The 14616-nt window shown below is 49.9% G+C and overlaps 1 protein-coding gene across 1 annotated transcript in view; it reads right to left on the bottom strand.

Moving 5' to 3' along the window:
• The window catches only part of LOC118380698 (neogenin-like), a 322783-nt gene that overhangs the window by 34666 nt on the left and 273501 nt on the right, over positions 1 to 14616 (bottom strand). Inside the window, 6 exon segments of the mRNA XM_052515815.1 lie at positions 1089 to 1184; positions 3588 to 3782; positions 5280 to 5390; positions 8000 to 8144; positions 13553 to 13602; positions 13762 to 13900. Coding sequence (XP_052371775.1) covers positions 1089 to 1184; positions 3588 to 3782; positions 5280 to 5390; positions 8000 to 8144; positions 13553 to 13602; positions 13762 to 13900 — 736 coding nt within the window.

The following is a 14616-nucleotide window of genomic DNA, read 5'->3' as shown; positions in this document are numbered from 1 at the left end:
TGTGTGTGTGTGTGTGTGTGTGTGTGTGCGCCTGTGTGTGTGTGTGGATTGCCCCCCTGCAGCATGTTGATGCCATTTTAGTCATCCGGTATCCTGTCCCTGCACAGCAGTGCATGCTGGGATAGCAGAGTGCAAGTACAGACAAACTGGCTCATCAAAACAGAGAGGGGGTGACGAGGGGTTGGCTTAAAGTCGACATGGGTTTCAGCCATCACTCCGAGTTCCCTGGGGGTGCCTCGACACAGGGTACAGCCTACACTCCTAGTTCCCTGGGGGTGCCTCGACACAGGGTACAGCCTACACTCCTAGTTCCTTCATCTTACGGGTGTCAAAAAATGTGGCAAACTCTACAGAGCTATGTTGAGCAGCGACTTCCTGCTAGTAATTCATACTTTGTGTTAAATTGTTGGCATTTGGTATTGTGACCTAAATATCAGCTAATTGTCTGAATAGCTGCCCTCAGATTAGAGAAATCTGGATTGGAGGATATTTCCTTATTATTATCTGGGAAACAGGCCTGAGATGAGCCGGGACCACTTGTTTTGTGCAGTGATATTTGTGACAAAGGGAAAGTCAATTACCACAGAGAGAATGGCAGGTCAGAGATGCTCTCTGACAAGTTGATCCTAACGATCAGGTCTGATGGAAGGTAAAACTGCACCATATGAATGCAGGAGGAATAATGTCTAATATAAAGTCAAGGCTCTAGTTGGTCAAATAAAAAACACATTAAGTTTTAGTAAGCGTATCTCTGAAGTTATTTAGAGTCAAGCCACGTCAGGGTATATTTATTGATGATGATGATGATGGTGGTGGTGATGTAACATTGGTCAAAGACTACAGTCAGATTCCTTTTTTAAGGGAGTTAAATGACTTCTCTCTCCCCACTGAAGTATGGCAGCAAACAGAAACTATACCAGCATACGTTTTTATGGATGAAACAATTACTCCACTAAAAGACCATTTCACCGGTCCAGTATGGAGGGTATTAGTGACCATCTCATTGGTTAGGCAATTTAGGGTGTGTCCATGAGACCATTCCATTACTCCAGTATTCAGGGTGTAGGGGTATTGTGTAGGTGTCCTACCTGACTGTGGCCTGGTGATGGCGCTCTCGTATACAGGGATCCCCTCCCCCACGTTGTTGAAGGCCTTCAGGGTTATCACATAGTGGGAGCTGGGGTCTGAGGGAAGGAGAGAGAGGGCCAGGGAGAGAGAGGGCCATGGAGAGAGAGGGCCAGGGAGAGAGAGGGCCAGGGAGAGAGAGGGCCAGGAAGAGAGAGGGCCAGGGAGAGAGAGGGCCAGGGAGAGAGAGGGCCAGGGAGAGAGAGGGCCAGGAAGAGAGAGGGCCAGGGAGAGAGAGGGCCATGGAGAGAGAGGGCCATGGAGAGAGAGGGCCAGGGAGAGAGAGGGCCAGGGAGAGAGAGGGCCATGGAGAGAGAGGGCCATGGAGAGAGAGGGCCAGGAAGAGAGAGGGGGCCAGGGAGAGAGAGGGCCAGGGAGAGAGAGGGCCAGGGAGAGAGAGGGCCAGGGAGAGAGAGGGCCAGGGAGAGAGAGGGCCAGGGAGAGAGACGGCCAGGGAGAGAGAGGGCCAGGAAGAGAGAGGGCCAGGAAGAGAGAGGGCCAGGAAGAGAGGGCCATGGAGAGAGAGGGCCAGGAAGAGAGAGGCCAGGAAGAGAGAGGGCCATGGAGAGAGAGGGCCAGGAAGAGAGAGGGCCCAGGAGGAGAGAGAGGGCCAGGGAGAGAGAGGGCCAGGGAGAGAGAGGGCCAGGGAGAGAGAGGGCCAGGAAGAGAGAGGGCCAGGAAGAGAGAGGGCCAGGGAGAGAGAGGGCCATGGAGAGAGAGGGCCATGGAGAGAGAGGGCCATGGAGAGAGAGGGCCAGGGAGAGAGGGCCAGGGAGAGAGAGGGCCAGGGAGAGAGAGGGCCAGGGAGAGAGAGGGCCAGGAGAGAGAGGGCCAGGAAGAGAGAGGGCCAGGGAGAGAGAGGGCCATGGAGAGAGAGGGCCAGGGAGAGAGAGGGCCATGGAGAGAGAGGGCCATGGAGAGAGAGGGAGGGAGAGGGGGCAGGGAGCAAGAGGGAGAGAGAGAGGGCCAGGGAGAGAGGCAGGGAGAGAGAGGGGCCAGGGAGAGAGGGGCCAGGGAGAGAGGGGCCAGGGAGAGAGAGGGCCAGGGAGAGAGAGGGCCAGGAGAGGGCCAGAGAGAGGGCCAGGAGAGAGAGAGGGCCAGGAGAGAGAGGGCCAGGAGAGAGAGGGCCATGGAGAGAGAGGGAGAGAGGGGGGGCCAAGAGGAGAGCCAGAGAGAGAGAGGGCCAGGGAGAGAGGGGCCAGGAGAGAGGGCCAGGGAGAGAGGGAGAGGGCCAGGAGAGAGGAAGGGCCAGGAGAGAGAGGGCCAGGGAGAGAGAGGGCCATGGGCCAGGGAGAGAGAGGGCCAGGGAGAGAGAGGGCCAGGGAGAGAGAGGGCCAGGAAGAGAGAGGGCCAGGGAGAGAGAGGGCCATGGAGAGAGAGGGCCAGGGAGAGAGAGGGCCAGGAAGAGAGAGGGCCAGGGAGAGAGAGGGCCAGGGAGAGAGAGGGCCAGGGAGAGAGAGGGCCAGGGAGAGAGAGGGCCAGGAAGAGAGAGGGCCAGGAAGAGAGAGGGCCATGGAGAGAGAGGGCCAGGGAGAGAGAGGGCCATGGAGAGAGAGGGCCATGGAGAGAGAGGGAGAGAGGGGGGCAGGGAGCAAGAGGGAGAGAGAGAGGGTCAGGGAGAGAGAGGGCCAGGAAGAGAGAGGGCCAGGAAGAGAGAGGGCCAGGGAGAGAGAGGGCCAGGGAGAGAGAGGGCCAGGGAGAGAGAGGGCCAGGGAGAGAGAGGGCCAGGAAGAGAGGGAGAGAGAGGGCCAGGGAGAGAGAGGGCCAGGGAGAGAGAGGGCCAGGGAGAGAGAGGGCCAGGGAGAGAGAGGGCCAGGGAGAGAGAGGGCCAGGGAGAGAGAGGGCCAGGGAGAGAGAGGGCCAGGGAGAGAGAGGAGAGAGGGAGAGGGAGAGAGGGCCAGGGAGAGAGAGGGCCAGGGAGAGAGAGGGCCAGGGAGAGAGAGGGCCAGGGAGAAAGAGGGCCAGGGAGAAAGAGGGCCAGGGAGAAAGAGGGCCAGGGAGAAAGAGGGAGAGAGGGGGGCAGGGAGCAAGAGGGAGAGAGAGAGGGCCAGGGAGAGAGAGGCAGGGAGCGAGACGGGGGGGGAGAGAGAGCGCGTTATGAAATAATGTAGCTAATCAAGTCCAGACTCCTGAGACCCTCTCCTCATAAGATCAGGATATTCATCATCTTGACAAAAGGTGTATATTGAAACCCATTCTCTCGTTGGGGTTTTAATGAAAAGCTAAATTATGCAACATTATCATAGTGGTCCCCCCTAACCATGTTGTAATTACAGTAGGCTACAGGACACTATGAAGCACAGCCAGCCATGCAGTCAAAGACTGTTCACAGTCATGCATCAAGAACATGGTTCCACAACAACACACTATCAACTATGACGGCAACAACCCAGAGGGCAACAACCCAGAGGGCAACAACCCAGAGGGCAACAACCCAGAGGGCAACAACAGGGTGTGCTCACCTAGGTTCTCAATGCTGTAGTAGCGCTGCTTGTAGTCCACCTTGATGGTCTGGGCGTGGGGGCTGCCGATGCCGTAGCCGATGGTGTAGCCTCGTACCACCATGTCCTGGTTCTCCGGCGGCGTCCAGCTCACCACGATGCTGTTGACCAGCGGGCGCACATGTAGCGAGCTGGGGATGTCTGGCACCCTGGACTCTGGAGGGAGGAAAACTCAGGAGATCAAACTTATATCAAATTATAACACAATAAAGAAATTAAACACAATAAACAAATATAACTTGTGTTTAAACCTCTCCATATACTTTAGACTAGAATCAAGACAATAAAATACATTAAAACTAAACCATAAATATAAAGGTAGCAATGAGACCACATTAATAGAGGGTTTGAAGGTATTTATGATGCTGATAAACCAACAAGTAAAACAAAACATGTTGCCCTGAACAATTCAGACTAGTGAAAGTAGACAAGATCAGTGCTGAGGTAGAGGGATTTGACTGGTCAGTGTATTAAGGGAAGAGGTAAGGATCAGGGCTGAGGTAGAGGGATTTGACTGGTCAGTGTATTAAGGGAAGAGGTAAGGATCAGGGCTGAGGTAGAGGGATTTGACTGGTCAGTGTATTAAGGGAAGAGGTAAGGATCAGGGCTGAGGTAGAGGGATTTGACTGGTCAGTGTATTAAGGGAAGAGGTAAGGATCAGGGCTGAGGTAGAGGGATTTGACTGGTCAGTGTATTAAGGGAAGAGGTAAGGATCAGGGCTGAGGTAGAGGGATTTGGGCTGAGGTAGGATCAGGGCTGATTTGACTGGTCAGTGTATTAAGGGAAGAGGTAAGGATCAGGGCTGAGGTAGAGGGATTTGACTGGTCAGTGTATTAAGGGAAGAGAGGTTTGACTGGTCAGTGTATTAGGGCTGAGGATCAGGGCTGAGGGATTTGACTGGTCAGTGTATTAAGGGAAGAGAGGTAAGGATCAGGGCTGAGGGATTTGACTGGTCAGTGTATTAAGGGAAGAGAGGTAAGGATCAGGGCTGAGGTAGAGGGATTTGACTGGTCAGTGTATTAAGGGAAGAGGTAAGGATCAGGGCTGAGGTAGAGGGATTTGACTGGTCAGTGTATTAAGGGAAGAGAGGTAAGGATCAGGGCTGAGGTAGAGGGATTTGACTGGTCAGTGTATTAAGGGAAGAGGTAAGGATCAGGGCTGAGGTAGAGGGATTTGACTGGTCAGTGTATTAAGGGAAGATCAGGGCTGAAGGATCAGGGCTGAGGTAGGGCTGAGGGATTTGACTGGTCAGTGTATTAAGGGAAGAGGTAAGGATCAGGTATTAAGGGAAGAGGTAAGGAGGATCAGGGCTGAGGTAGAGGGATTTGACTGGTCAGTGTATTAAGGGAAGAGGTAAGGATCAGGGCTGGGGTAGAGGGATTTGACTGGTCAGTGTATTAAGGGAAGAGGTAAGGATCAGGGATGAGGTAGAGGGATTTGACTGGTCAGTGTATCAAGGGAAGAGGTAAGGATCAGGGCTGAGGTAGAGGGATTTGACTGGTCAGTGTATCAAGGGAAGAGGTAAGGATCAGGGCTGAGGTAGAGGGATTTGACTGGTCAGTATATTAAGGAAAGAGGTAAGGATCAGGGCTGAGGTAGAGGGATTTGACTGGTCAGTGTATCAAGGGAAGAGAGGTAAGGAGAGAGTTTTACCGTCCAGGTCGCTCTCGAAGGTCTCTGCGGTGCTCCACTCTGTGGCGGGCCCGGAGCCGTTCACTGTGATGGCTGATACTCTGAACGTGTACTCTGTCCCCCGCTCCAGACCTGACCACAACAACACACAGATAGAAAATCAGTCAGCGTCAGACAGGAAGCCCAGTTCCATTCCTCCCTCTTCTACCCAAAGTGCGCCCTCATCTTGTTCACTCCCCCCTCAATCAAGTGCTTTGAAATGTTTGAGGCGAAGTGAACAAGTAGTGCGCTCTTTTGACAGGCAGACCAAGAAATGTAATTGGGTTTGTGTGCAGAATCAGCCATAGGCTAGGTCCATCAGTTTCTGCAGTTAGAAAACTGTCCAAACTTTCCTTTCAGTGGGCTTCTTAAAGGATGTACAAGCAGTGCATCCCTCACTCCACCACTCATCGAGCTGGGCATGCAGACACACTAAATATTTGAAGACGTAATATTTCAAGAGGAAGTCCAATATTTCTTTGCTTGTGTGAAGGGAAAATCTATAACTCTGTCAGGGGTGGGATCAAGAGAGAGCTCGTCGTCGTGATCAAGAGAGAGCTCGTCGTCGTGATCAAGAGAGAGCTCGTCGTCGTGATCAAGAGAGAGCTCGTCGTCGTGATCAAGAGAGAGCTCGTCGTCGTGATCAAGAGAGAGCTCGTCGTCGTGATCAAGAGAGAGCTCGTCGTCGTGATCAAGAGAGAGCTCGTCGTCGTGATCAAGAGAGAGCTCGTCGTCGTGATCAAGAGAGAGCTCGTCGTCGTGATCAAGAGAGAGATCGTCGTCGTGATCAAGAGAGAGCTCGTCGTCGTGATCAAGAGAGAGCTCGTCGTCGTGATCAAGAGAGAGATCGTCGTCGTGATCAAGAGAGAGCTCGTCGTCGTGATCAAGAGAGAGATCGTCGTCGTGATCAAGAGAGAGATCGTCGTCGTGATCAAGAGAGAGATCGTCGTCGTGATCAAGAGAGAGATCGTCGTCGTGATCAAGAGAGAGATCGTCGTCGTGATCAAGAGAGAGCTCGTCGTCGTGATCAAGAGAGAGATCGTCGTCGTGATCAAGAGAGAGCTCGTCGTCGTGATCAGAGCTGTCGTCGTGATCAAGAGAGCTCGTCGTCGTGATCAAGAGAGAGTCGTCGGTCGTGATCAAGAGAGAGATCGTGATCAAGAGAGAGATCGTCGTCGTGATCAAGAGAGAGCTCGTCGTCGTGATCAAGAGAGAGCTCGTCGTCGTGATCAAGAGAGAGATCGTCGTCGTGATCAAGAGAGAGATCGTCGTCGTGATCAAGAGAGAGATCGTCGTCGTGATCAAGAGAGAGCTCGTCGTCCTCTTTCCAATCCAATGGGTTTGATAGAGATGAACCTTCTGCCATTGATCACGACGCGTCTGTGGGGGAATTTACACATGAGCAGTTTGAATGTAGCCCAAGCAAGCCGTTCCCGATAGAAAACTCAGAGAGGAAAGAGGACACTGTTCACTCCTGGAGGAGTGGAGCTGGATCCCTGCTTGGACCACCAGCCCAGCCACACTGCTGGGTCGGCTACATCACCGCCACACTGCTGGGTCGGCTACATCACCGCCACACTGCTGGGTCGGCTACATCACCGCCACACTGCTGGGTGGCTACATCACCGCCACACTGCTGGGTCGGCTACATCACCGCCACACTGCTGGGTCGGCTACATCACCGCCACACTGCTGGGTCGGCTACATCACCGCCACACTGCTGGGTCGGCTACATCACCGCCACACTGCTGGGTCGGCTACATCACCGCCACACTGCTGGGTCGGCTACATCACCGCCACACTGCTGGGTCGGCTACATCCCCGCCACACTGCTGGGTCGGCTACATCACCGCCACACTGCTGGGTCGGCTACATCACCGCCACAGGCGTGTTTTGGAAATTCAAAGTCGTGGGAACCACCCGCTGTCTTTAAAGAACATGTAGCTGCGCTAACTGGTGCACACATTTTCTTAAGAGTCGGATTGGACTTATCTGTTTGGACGCTAAATGCTAATCGTGTCGTCTCTCCCTTCACTACTACGGGCTGTCCCTGAGGCAGACTGCTGAAAACCACCCAGACACTCCAGGACTCCAAGGCTCTAGAAAGAAAATCTCTAGCTTAAATGCCTTTGAACCAACAAACACCCCTGTTGCACCCCAAATATAAATTGGGTTTGACTTTCAAGTGTGTATTCTCTTTGATGCTGCACCACACAGCGTGAGACGGGGCCAGAAAAGTTGCTGAGACAACATGTAATATTCATTGCCGTCGCTACAGTCTGATATGTATTGTACTACAGTCACGGTATAATATCAGTTTGGATGTGAGATGTTGAAGTAACACAGACGATGAAGGAAAATGATGACTCCAAACAACACGCCAGACAAAAAGCTCAAATGAAAAGCGCTCTAGTGATATAACATCTGGTCCTATGGGACCACAGTATTCAACTTAGAAACTTCCAATTGGCTCCAAAAGTTAAACTACCAGCAGTAGCCACAGAGCCTTCGGCCAATCTGAAAACTAGACTTGTTTTAGAACACGCTAATCAATAATCACATGATTTCCCATGTAAGATATTGCATGTGCATGACTAATTCAACTCCATAATGAGTCATGTGATGAGTCATGTGATGAGTACGTGATGAGTACGTGATGAGTACGTGATGAGTACGTGACTTGGTATGATAGGAGAGCTTACCGTCGATGAGTTGGAATAGCTGGGTGCCTCCCGTGGTTTCTGCCGCCTCGCTCTTCCGCGTTCCTTTCCGGTAACGGATCTTATACCCAGTAATCTCGCCGTTCTGGGCGCCTGGTGGTGGGGGCTGCCATCGGACCATGATGCTCTGGGTAGGGGGGTGGAATGACACACAGTGAGTACATAGTCTAAGACACGGGGGGTTACAGTTTCTACTGCTGAACCACAGGGAAATTGTCATATTCACAGAAAACTGACCCACTGTTTTCAATGTCAACTTTTTCCATTCACAAATTTCATTTCACTTCCTGAATTGCAATGGATTCGAGCCCAACCCAAGGACAATGCTGAATAATCTCTAGCTGCCACCATTGACTTTAGAGGTGGAATGACAACCACAGGACTTTGCAGATAAAATCACACCAGGGCAATGAGTGGGTGGTTATGGCAATACACACCATTGGTGTCCAGTAACACCACTCGCTGTGACATTGACGTCACAGGGCTAACCTGACCACGTCTGGTGTAAGGTCAAAAGGCGACATTACACCGGCCTCACAAAGCCTTACACCAGTCTTATACCAGCCTCACAAAGCCTTGCACCAGTCTTATACCAGCCTCACAAAGCCTTACACCAGTCTTATACCAGCCTCACAAAGCCTTACACCAGTCTTATACCAGCCTCACAAAGCCTTACACCAGTCTTATACCAGCCTCACAAAGCCTTACACCAGTCTTATACCAGCCTCACAAAGCCTTACACCAGTCTTATACCAGCCTCACAAAATTACCAGTCTTATACCAGCCTCACAAAGCCTTACACCAGTCTTATACCAGCCTCACAAAGCCTTACGACAGTCTTATACCAGCCTCACAAAGCCTTACGACAGTCTTATACCAGCCTTACACCAGCCTCACAAAGCCTTTCACCAGCCTTTCACCAGCCTTACACCAGTCTTATACCAGCCTCACAAAGCCTTACACCAGTCTTATACCAGCCTTTCACCAGTCTTATACCAGCCTGACACCAGTCTTATACCAGCATCAAAGCCTTTCACCAGTCTGATACCAGCCTCACAAAGCCTTACACCAGTCTTATACCAGCCTCACAAAGCCTTACACCAGTCTTATACCAGCCTCACAAAGCCTTACACCAGTCTTATACCAGCCTCACAAAGCCTTACACCAGTCTTATACCAGCCTCACAAAGCCTTACACCAGTCTTATACCAGCCTCACAAAGCCTTACGACACCTTATACCAACCTTTTCCATTCAGCCTTTCAGTCTTATACCAGCCTTTCAACAAAGCCTTACACCAGTCTTATACCAGCCTCACAAAGCCTTACACCAGTCTTATACCAGCCTCACACCAGTCTTATACCAGCCTCACAAAGCCTTACACCAGTCTTATACCAGCCTCACAAAGCCTTACACCAGTCTTATACCAGCCTCACAAAGCCTTACACCAGTCTTATACCAGCCTCACAAAGCCTTACACCAGTCTTATACCAGCCTCACAAAGCCTTACACCAGTCTTATACCAGCCTCACAAAGCCTTACACCAGTCTTATACCAGCCTCACAAAGCCTTACACCAGTCTTATACCAGCCTCACAAAGCCTTACACCAGTCTTATACCAGCCTCACAAAGCCTTACACCAGTCTTATACCAGCCTTACACCAGTCTTATACCAGCCTCACAAAGCCTTACACCAGTCTTATACCAGCCTCACAAAGCCTTACACCAGTCTTATACCAGCCTCACAAAGCCTTACACCAGTCTTATACCAGCCTCACAAAGCCTTACACCAGTCTTATACCAGCCTCACAAAGCCTTACACCAGTCTTATACCAGCCTCACAAAGCCTTACACCAGTCTTATACCAGCCTCACAAAGCCTTACACCAGTCTTATACCAGCCTCACAAAGCCTTACACCAGCCTCACAAAGCCTTACACCAGTCTTATACCAGCCTCACAAAGCCAGTCTTATACCAGCCTCACAAAGCCTTACCTTACACCAGTCTTATACCAGCCTCACAAAGCCTTACACCAGTCTTATACCAGCCTCACAAAGCCTTACACCAGTCTTATACCAGCCTCACAAAGCCTTACACCAGTCTTATACCAGCCTCACAAAGCCTTACACCAGTCTTATACCAAAGCCTTACACCAGTCTTATACCAGCCTCACAAAGCCTTACACCAGTCTTATACCAGCCTCACAAAGCCTTATCTTATACCAGCCTCACAAAGCCTTACACCAGTCTTATGCCAGCCTCACAAAGCCTTAAACCAGTCTTATACCAGCCTCACAAAGCCTTACACCAGTCTTATACCAGCCTCACAAAGCCTTACACCAGTCTTATACCAGCCTTTCACCAGTCTTATACCAGCCTCACAAAGCCTTACACCAGTCTTATACCAGCCTCACAAAGCCTTACACCAGTCTTATACCAGCCTCACAAAGGCTTACACCAGTCTTATACCAGCCTCACAAAGCCTTACACCAGTCTTATACCAGCCTCACAAAGCCTTACACCAGTCTTATACCAGCCTCACAAAGCCTTACACCAGTCTTATACCAGCCTCACAAAGCCTTACGCCAGTCTTATACCAACCTTGCACCAGTCTTATACCAGCCTCACAAAGCCTTACACCAGTCTTATACCAGCCTCACAAAGCCTTACGCCAGTCTTATACCAGCCTTTCACCAGTCTTATACCAGCCTCACAAAGCCTTACACCACTCTTATACCAGCCTCACAAAGCCTTTCACCAGTCTTATACCAGCCTTTCACCAGTCTTATACCAGCCTCACAAAGCCTTACACCACTCTTATACCAGCCTCACAAAGCCTTGCACCAGTCGTAAAGCAGACTGATGTTAGAGGGTAATGTAATGGTGAAGGAGAAGAGAACAGGCTGTCTGTTGGAGAAAGGAGGAAATAAAGACATTCATAATAAATAAAGAGTGGAGGAGAGGAGCCCTGGTGAGAGGAGCCCTGGTGAGAGGAGCCCTGGTGAGAGGAGTGGCTCCCAGCGAGAGAGAGAGCGATGGATTCAGGTCCTTAGCTGCAGGCCCTGCAGTGCACTGTGGGATGGTGTGGAAGGAGGGAGGAGAGATACTGTAGACTGTGTGTGTGTGTGTGTGTGTGTGTGTGTGTGTGTGTGTGTGTGTGTGTGTGTGTGTGTGTGTGTGTGTGTGTGTGTGTGTGTGTGTGTGTGTGTGTGTGTGTGTGTGTGTGTGAAGGGACGGGTGGGGGGAACTCAGCGTGAGAGAGGAGTTAATTAACACTACCCCACTGTCGCTCAAACACACACACAAAAACACACAGGCGCGCCAACATTAACACACATCCGTGAGTTGGGGGAACAGCACTAATTAAATCTGTGCTAAGTGTGTTCAATTAGTTCATTTCCATTTTCTCATAGTGCGTTCTTATTTCAGCTACATGCTCCCCCTTCTCTAAAATACAAGTTAAATTGAGGGGGGTTGTGGTTCACATGTTGAGACTACACTTCCCCTTGTATGTTAGTTTTCACCCCTCAGGCCTGGCTGACTGACACGGCCCACAGGACAGAGCAAATTAAACAATTAAAATGAGAAATTGCATTTTGTGTTTTAATCTAATTAGAAATGTATTTTATAATGATATTCATCCATATAAGGCCATTCATTACTGGTATCAAACAGTAACATACAGGACAAGTCTGACAAAGGAAGAACAAAGTAAAACCTGATCTGATTGACCAGTAAACAGAACAAATAAGATCACAAACCAGTTCTAGATGCAAGTCAGACTGAATCCATTTCTAAATACGTGCTACTATAGTGGTACTAAATACACCCCCCCCTATAGTGGTACTAAATACACCCCCATCTCTATAGTGGTACTAAATACACCCCCATCTCTATAGTGGTACTAAATACACCCCCATCTCTATAGTGGTACTAAATACACCCCCACCTCTATAGTGGTACTAAATACACCCCCATCTCTATAGTGGTACTAAATACACCCCCATCTCTATAGTGGTACTAAATACACCCCCATCTCTATAGTGGTACTAAATACACCCCCATCTCTATAGTGGTACTAAATACACCCCCATCTCTATAGTGGTACTAAATACACCCCCATCTCTATAGTGGTACTAAATACACCCCCATCTCTATAGTGGTACTAAATACACCCCCATCTCTATAGTGGTACTAAATACACCCCCATCTCTATAGTGGTACTAAATACACCCCGCCCATCTCTATAGTGGTACTAAATACACCCCCCCATCTCTATAGTGGTACTAAATACACCCCCCATCTCTATAGTGGTACTAAATACACCCCCATCTCTATAGTGGTACTAAATACACCCCCATCTCTATAGTGGTACTAAATACACCCCGCCCATCTCTATAGTGGTACTAAATACACCCCCCTCTATCTCTATAGTGGTACTAAATACACCCCATCTCTATAGTGGTACTAAATACACCCACCCCCATCTCTATAGTGGTACTAAATACACCCCACCATGTCTATAGTGGTACTAAATACACCCCCATCTCTATAGTGGTACTAAATACACCCCGCCATCTCTATAGTGGTACTAAATACACCCCCATCTCAAGAGTGGTACCCATCTCTATAGTGGTACTAAATACACCCCCATCTCTATAGTGGTGCTAAATACACCCCCATCTCTATAGTGGTACTAAATACACCCCATCTCTATAGTGGTACTAAATACACCCCGCCCATCTCTATAGTGGTACTAAATACACCCCACCCATCTCTATAGTGGTACTAAATACACCCCCATCTCTATAGTCTATAGTGGTACTAAATACACCCCCATCTCTATAGTGGTACTAAATACACCCCGCCCATCTCTATAGTGGTACTAAATACACCCCGCCCATCTCTATAGTGGTACTAAATACACCCCCCCATCTCTATAGTGGTGCTAAATACACCCCCCATCTCTATAGTGGTGCTAAATACACCCCCATCTCTATAGTGGTACTAAATACACCCCATCTCTATAGTGGTACTAAATACACCCCGCCCATCTCTATAGTGGTACTAAATACACCCCGCCCATCTCTATAGTGGTCCTAAATACACCCCCCATCTCTATAGTGGTCCTAAATACACACCGCCCATCTCTATAGTGGTACTAAATACACCCCACCCATCTCTATAGTGGTACTAAATACACCAAGCAGCAAGAGGTCCTGACTCCTGGCTCATTCACAAACGGACACAAGTGAGCTGGATAGAAAGCCTTCCTGTGTGAGATCAGCCTCTAGATGTTTGAGGCTGTAGGAGTTGTGATAGAGAGAGACGAAAGCCTTCAGACAGGCCCAGTCTCCAGCCGCTTGCTGGGTGGGTCGATACAGGGTTCAAGCACAACGCTAGCAGTCTGTGTGTGAGCTGAGCCCACTGACAAGAGCTAATGGCATGGAAAACAGGGTTAGGCCCACAGCTATCACATCACCTGAGAGGTAGGGAGAGTGTCTGCGTGCTAAAGAGAAGTGGCTGACTTGTGCTTACCTTTGAGTTGTGAACTTCCACAGTGAGGTTTTGAGGAGGGGCACTGGGGACTGTAGGGGTAAAAACAAGGTGTTTTACTCAAGAGAGATCACGTCAACACACCAGGTCTTTAACATCTTCCTCTTCAGAAAGGAGACTACCCGTTGTGATCTACCCATTTCTCCTATGAGAGAGGAAGAGTTCCGCTCCTTCATCTGTCCCCTGCTTACCATCAGACAGGGTGGTGACGGTGATGTCTCCTGTGGACACTCCCGGACCGTGCTTGTTGAAGGCCACCACTCGAATGCTGTACTCTGTGAACTTCTTCAGACCCATCAAGGTGTAGGACAGAGCTCCAGCGTCTATGTCCTGAGAGGTTGAGAAGAGAGGTGGAACACACAAAGTTAAGTATGTGCTTCTGTAGATTTATTTTGTACTTCTCCTTGTTTTGTACTACTACCACCACCACCACCACCACTACTACTACCACCATCACCACTACCATTACCACCACTATCACTACCACTACTACCACCACCACCACTACTATTACTATCACCACCACTACTACTACTACCACCATTACCACCACTACCACTATCACCACCACTACTCACCATCACCACCACACCACCACTACTACTATCACCACCGCTACTACTACTAATACTACCACCGTTACTACTACTACTACCACAACTACTACTACTACCACAACTACTACTACTATCACAACTACCACTACTATCACAACTACCACTACCACCACTGCTACTACTACCACCACCACTATTACCACTACCACCATTACTATCACCACCACAACTACTACTACTATCACCACTACCACCACTCCCACCGTTACTACTACTACCACCACCACTACTACTACTACCACCACCACAACTACTATCACCACTACCACCACCATCACCACTACTACTACCGCCACCGCTACTACCACCACCATCACCACTACTACTATCGCCACCGCTACTACCACCAACTACCACTACTACTATCAACGCCACTACTACGATCACCACCGCCATCACTACTACTACTACTACTACCACCACCACTAC

The sequence above is a fragment of the Oncorhynchus keta genome, unplaced genomic scaffold (assembly GCF_023373465.1).
Source record: "Oncorhynchus keta strain PuntledgeMale-10-30-2019 unplaced genomic scaffold, Oket_V2 Un_scaffold_3208_pilon_pilon, whole genome shotgun sequence".
In the NCBI taxonomy this organism is placed as follows: domain Eukaryota; kingdom Metazoa; phylum Chordata; class Actinopteri; order Salmoniformes; family Salmonidae; genus Oncorhynchus; species Oncorhynchus keta.
Note: the sequence above shows the minus strand (reverse complement) of the source record. Positions and strands in the feature narration are given on the sequence as shown.